The 6,434-nt window shown below is 42.9% G+C and overlaps 1 protein-coding gene across 1 annotated transcript; it reads left to right on the top strand.

The window, feature by feature from the left end:
• The first annotated feature begins 259 nt into the window (after window positions 1-259).
• idi1 (isopentenyl-diphosphate delta isomerase 1) lies at window positions 260-4,581 on the top strand. Its single transcript, XM_072678693.1, has 5 exons — window positions 260-596; window positions 810-973; window positions 2,625-2,717; window positions 2,914-3,044; window positions 3,627-4,581. The coding sequence occupies exons 1-5, from the start codon at window positions 475-477 to the stop codon at window positions 3,942-3,944; spliced, it is 828 nt and encodes a 275-aa protein (XP_072534794.1). The 5' UTR covers window positions 260-474; the 3' UTR covers window positions 3,945-4,581.
• Window positions 4,582-6,434: the final 1,853 nt, after the last annotated feature.

The raw sequence follows: 6,434 nt of genomic DNA, 5'->3' as shown, positions 1-6,434 counted from the left end.
TAACGTCCTGTCATAAATTTGAAATTATAATAAAATAATGTATTGAAATTAATTCAAATAAAATATATATATAAACATATAAAATGTTTATGTTCAATAATAAGCAAGTATTAGTGTGTTTTATTATTATTATTATTATTATTATTATTATATATATGATCTGTTATCGCCTCATATGACCAGACACGCGCTCCTGGTTTCCACCAATCCCGTCACAGCACGCGTGTTACGTCAGTATTACGCGCAGGCGGGTGGAGGGTGCGAGTCTGTGCCTCAGACCCGGTTTAATTCGGGTTTAATCCGGGTTTAATTCGGGTTTAATTCGGGTTTAACCGCGATTGCACGCGGTACCGGTGAACTACTGAGTGTACACACCCTCGTGGGCTCGCGGCCGGGCTCGGCGAGGCTGTGCTGTGTGATAAAGCCCGGTGGTCTGATGGCGTGTTCGCCGGAGCTGCGAGCCTGATTGGTCCGATGTTTGTCCGGGCGGTGCTGAGGACGGCGGCCTGCGAGGGACACTGTCTGATAAAACCCAAACCTCCCTCAGTGAGGCCGCTTACTCGCTGCTTAGCGCTCCTGTCAACGTTTCTGTCAAGGTAGGTTAGTTTGGTGAGTAGAGACAGGTTTAATCAAACAGGGGTAGTTACTGTGGTGTAGCTACTGGAGCTGGTGTACATACTGAGCCCACTGCTCTGGGTCCGTCCTGGGGGGTGGTGAGGGTGGTGGTGAGGGTGGTGAGGGTGGTGGTGTTGTTGATATGAGGATTTCTGATATCCGGATTCCCAATCTTCTCTCTGTCTGTTTTGCAGAAGCCACAGCTTCTCTGCGAAGATGCCAGAGATTGACACGGGTAAACTGGACCAGAAGCAGGTCCAGCTGCTGTCTGAGATGTGTATCCTGATAGATGAGGATGACCGCAGGACTGGAGCCGACACCAAGAAGAACTGCCACCTCAACTCCAACATCGACAAAGGTAGCCCTCATATCCAGTACTAAAAATGTCCGGGTTCTCAGGTCCACCGTTCAAAGCAGGACGGATTCAGATCTGGATCTCCAGTCTTCTGTGTTTCCTTTATATTTAATGAATCAGTATTTCACCCATTATTGTCTGTATATGACACTGAGCAGCCATAGCATTGCCATCACTGGCAGGTGCAGTGAAAAACATAGAGCACATAGCAAGTCAAGTCAAGTCAGATTTATTTGTATAGCATTTTACAACTGTTGTCGTCACAAAGCAGCTGTGCATAATTAGTGATTAATAAAGGACAGAGACAGAGAAGAAAGAAGAAATAAAAACATGATGGATCAAAGACCCCCGTGAGCCCCAACGGCGACAGTGGCAAAGAAAAACTCCCTCAGAGCTGGAGGAAGAAACCTTGGGAGGAACCAAGACTCACAAGGGGGACCCGACCCGTCCTCCTCTGGCCAGACTATTTAAACATTAATGATAAAAAGCAAGAGAACAGTCAATTCTTGAAGGTGTGAAAATCCGAGCCACTTTGACACGAACCAAACTGCAATGGACGACGGTGATGGGTGAGAGCGTCTCCAAAACGTCAGGCAGGTCTTGTGGGTGTTTTCTGGATTTCTGCAGTTCTCAGTACCTACCAAAAGTAGTCCAAGAAAGGACAACTGGTGAACTGGCGACGGGATCGTGGTAATGGGTGCCTTAAGACCCCACTTCACAACGTACAGGACTTGGAACGTAAAGGATCTGCCGCTAATGACTTGTTGCCGAATACCACAGGACTCCTTCTGAGGTCTTGAGGCATTTATGTCTTGAATGGTCAGACACAAGGTGGGGAGGGCAAGGCGTTAGCACCTCAACAAGGCAGGTGGTACTAATATTATGGCTGAGAACAAATCTGAATTGAGGATATTAAATCTAAGTGTTTTAGGTCACATGGGACTTTTAATGTTGTAAAGACAGTACACAATAGAAATATGCCAATGACCTGTATTAAAAGAAATAGAAATTATATTATTATTATTATTATTATTATTATTATAAATTATTATTTTAGGTGTGTGTATGTGTGTTTGTGTTTGTGTGTGTGTGTGTGATTATCTGGCAGTTGTTCTTTCTATTGTACTTTATAACATTCATGATGAATGGACCAATAGAAATGCTTCAAAATGACTCAGAATAAAATCTTTTTACATTGACTTGTGGTACAGAGTTGACCGTTTGCATGACTGTAGGGAAATACACACAACTCTGCTGATCCACTGTAGATGCACGTTAGATGGCTGTCAAATATATTTACAACAACTCAAAGTCAGAGGAAGTCAAATCTGAACTCCACTAGTGGAGTGGTATGTTGATTAGTTAATGGTAACTGGTTATCAGAGGTGGGTATAGTAGCTTGAATCTATTCTTGGGTGATAATGTTATATATGTCACTTAAATACTGATTCAAGTTAAACAATTTGTTTAAAAAAAATAAAAATAAAAAATAAAATCCTATACTGAGTTCCCTATTCAATTGTAGTGCTCTTATTGCATCCAGCATGTATTTGCATATGAATTGAAATAAGTCAATCTGTATCAAGCTGATAATACCAGAAAATGCTGAATGCTGGCACTAACGGTTGACTGTGCTTTTTGTCTCCCACTTCAGGTCTTCTGCATCGAGCTTTCAGTGTTTTCCTGTTTAACAGTGAAGAGAAGCTGCTCTTACAACAGAGATCTGATGCCAAGATTACTTTCCCAGGTTTGTCTTACTTACAGCTCTCTCTCTCTATCTATCTATCTATCTATCTATCTATATATAAGGTGTGTGTGTGTGTGTGTGTGTGTGTGTGTGTATATATATATATATGTATATGTATGTATATATATGTGTGTGTGTGCGCGTGCTCGTGTAAAGACCTGTGTATTAATGTGTTTATTACTAAAATCCCTTGTAGGATGTTTTACCAATACGTGTTGCAGTCACCCCCTGTACACCCCAGAGGAACTGGAGGAGGATGCCGCTAAGGGAGTCAGACGGGCTGCACAGAGGAGACTGCAGGCCGAGCTCGGCATTCCCATGAACCAGGTACAGTAGGAAGAGACCAACATTATCAGCTTAGGACCTCTTACTGGTCATGTGACCATCAATCCCTTCTTGCCCCTTATGCCGCCACCACCACTACACCCCCAGCACAGCACAAATCTCCGAAGATTCGTAATAAAAGGTAGTATAAAAGAAAAAACACTATGTAAGCACTTTTTTTCCTTTTTAGGTTGTTTTGCTCTTTCATTGATAATGTGCTGGGGGGCGTTTTACCATAATGCCTGGTATTAGCTGGCATGGAGCCAATAGGTTCATGTTTATCTGCTCCAGAGTGTCCTATTGTTTTGGCATTACTTCTGTAGAGGGACTCGACAAGCTGTATGTGAGCATTTGCTCATCTGTGCCAGCAATGGGTGCAACTTAAAGTAGCGGAATGCATTCATTAGAAGGGGTGTCCACAAAATTTTGGACATATAGTGTCTGCCCCTAGTGCACATGCAGGTAGGCTAAGTGTATCGTGCAGTATTCACATTGAGGCACATCTCCAGCCACTACATAGTTTCTCTGTATGAAGAAAAAAAAGGCATCACCTGTCACTCACCTTCCTGCGGCCTGCTGCTATAGGTGCCTCCAGAGGAGATGACCTATTTGACCCGCATCCACTACAAGGCTCAGTCCGACGGAGTGTGGGGGGAGCACGAGATCGACTACATCCTGTTCCTGCAGAAGGACGTAGAGCTGCAGCCGGACGCCAATGAGGTGAAGAGCCACTGCTACGTCTCCAAAGAGGAGCTAAAGGAGCTGCTGGAGAAGGCCAAGAGGAACGAGGTGCTGATCACGCCCTGGTTCAGCCTCATCGCAGACACTTTCCTCTTCAAGTGGTGGGACAACCTCCAAAACCTCAAACAATTCATGGATCACGACCGAATCCACCGCATGTGATCCTGCACCGCGCCAGACTCTCACAACAAAAGCAAGCTTAAATGGTTCACTCCTACAGAGCACATGTGTGTTTATCAGCAAAAGCCACACTTTCATAGAGACTCAGAAGCTCCTATGGGTTCAAGTTACTCCTATAGGTGACTTTAAGGCATGCCAATTGTGTTATTAGCTTTTATTCAAGGGTGTTATAAGTTAAAGCAGGGATTAGTAGGCCTGTGGTATCTTATCAGGTCGCAAGTATTACCTGAAGAGTGTCATCCATTGCCTAGAATGGAAAGCCTGACATCTGTGGTACTGATTCTATGTCATTTTATTAAAAAAGGGCTGATAAAAGCCCCCTGAAAATGCACCTCCAGCACAGGAGGAGCTCTCATGAGGGAGATAAGATCTGATAAGACTTGAGGCTTTGTTTTGGTTTTGGAGCATTCATGGTTATAATTTCAGTCTTTTTAAAGACTACATTGCATCAAAATTGAAAGTAGCTCATCTTCACCAGCAGCTGAATGCTTATGTCTCCAGTGCCTGTTTTCTGTTAGGAGACCCTGCATTTGCGAATACTGTGTAGTGGACACCACTACTGTGGTTTACAATGGAGTTGTACATTAATGTAAATTAATTTGTAGATTAATAAAGGTATTAAACACCTGTTTTCGTCTGATATTTTAGTACGCAGAATGACGTTTGAATTACTCAAGCCTGGAAGGATTCATTCCACCTCAGTTTCTGCTGATGTCCTGCAAGGCTCCAAGCTGTCAGAGGTGCTGCTCAGCAGAGAATGTGGTACTTTGTTGAAATGTGATCTTCACCCAACGAACCAGCAGATGGCAGCACATACTAAAATGTGAGGGATCCTTAATCACTGCTGCAGCTCAGGGCACATGAAACGTTGAAGGCCTATTCACTGTACTGTATTTCCCCCCAAGGTCAGCTTATTATGTACTACGAGTTTGGTTCCAGATGACTCCTGGACGCCCCCAGCCAGCACGTGATGATAGGTTTAATTCCGTCACCAGCTCACCTCATAGTACCTCAGAGTTAATACTGAAGTAGTACTTAAGCAAAACTGATGTTTGATCATAACAACTGACCCACAGTAGTGTGTCGATTACTCTGTACCACTCACCGGAGTTGTCGTTCCCCTCTGGTATCAATGGCAGAGTGGCACCACTGTTACGCCCTTGGAAGGCACTCAATGTTCAAGCCCATTCTCTGTACACCTTCACTGCGACTTCTCTAGAACGTTCCACAAAGTTAACGGTTTCGGAGATGCTGCCACCCTTCACCCACTGTCACGATCATATCAGAATATTATGACCACCCCTGGTTTGAAATGACCTCTGCATAGGATGTCCCAAATGCCACATGACATACAGGGTTTGCTGCATGTATAAATAAGCGAGCACACCAGTCAGTTGTAGCAGAGTGCAAAGTGATAATCATGGGTAAAGAACTCCATTTGACTGCTGTCCAAAAGGTTAAGATAATAGGGTCATAGCAGCTCAGGAATTGCTAAGTTCATGGGATGTTCTAGAGCCAATGTAGTGAAGGTGTACGGCGTAATCGAGGCTCCCCTGTGGAGCAGCTAACCTCCATAACCTAATACAGTCCTAGTATCCTTCAAGCCAAGGTGTTTTTTCCCACTATTAAGGTAGGTGGTCATAATATTCTGATATGACCCTGTATATGAGTATATCACTGGACCCAGTAAAGACGTATAATATCTAAAGTTTGATTCTTTAGTTTACTATGGGAAAATGCTAGGGAAGAATTATATGCCATATATCAAGTTTAAAGGCTCAATACCAAAAACAGGCTGAACAAATTAACAGATGCCCACAAAGCAAAAGACAACCATAAGAAGTTAGCAGAGTGTTTGCAGGCAGCCTGGCTGAAGTAGTACTTCAGCCAGGCTGCCTAATCTAATCTAATTTCATTCGTACTGTTTGACAAGTTCTGAGTTCCAGTCTTCGAACTAGCAAAATTGCAGTTAACAACAATAGTCAAGGTCTGAAAGACCAAGAACTGCAGGTAGGATTGCTAGAAAGGCCGATCAAAACCTTGATTGACTGCAAAAGACCTTCAGGACTCTGGAGTGGTGTTGCACTGTTAAACCCGCAGTAAGGAGATGGATAAAGAATTCTTAAAGAAAAGAAAAAAGACTCTCAGAGGGTAAAGCCACAGTCACTTACATTCATAACATTTTTAAGACAATGGTATTTTAAAGGGTCTATATGCTACTATTTGTTTTGATATTTTTTTTTTGTCAGAAATAATTTTTACATGGCTATATCCAGCCTCTCTTGGGCCCTTAGACATAAGGACAGATCAGAAGTATATATCATATATCAGTTTTAAAGGCTCAATACCAAAAACAGGCTGTTAATAAGAAAAGTCGAAGTCTAAAAGATGAAGAAAACTTTGGACTTAGACTGTCACCAATTACATCTTAGTATTAATGTGCCAAAATCTGATTTGTTAGTTTTGTGTTTT

Source organism: Salminus brasiliensis, chromosome 5 (genome assembly GCF_030463535.1).
Source record: "Salminus brasiliensis chromosome 5, fSalBra1.hap2, whole genome shotgun sequence".
NCBI lineage: Eukaryota > Metazoa > Chordata > Actinopteri > Characiformes > Bryconidae > Salminus > Salminus brasiliensis.
Note: the sequence above shows the minus strand (reverse complement) of the source record. Positions and strands in the feature narration are given on the sequence as shown.

Excerpts from the sequence above, each read along its gene's own strand:
- idi1 (XM_072678693.1), top strand. The coding sequence starts at position 475 with ATGTTTGTCCGGGCGGTGCTGAGGACGGCGGCCTGCGAGGGACACTGT. Across the intron at positions 974-2,624 it reads CAACTCCAACATCGACAAAG|GTCTTCTGCATCGAGCTTTC; the intron begins GTAGCCCTCATA and ends CTCCCACTTCAG. Across the intron at positions 2,718-2,913 it reads TGCCAAGATTACTTTCCCAG|GATGTTTTACCAATACGTGT; the intron begins GTTTGTCTTACT and ends AATCCCTTGTAG.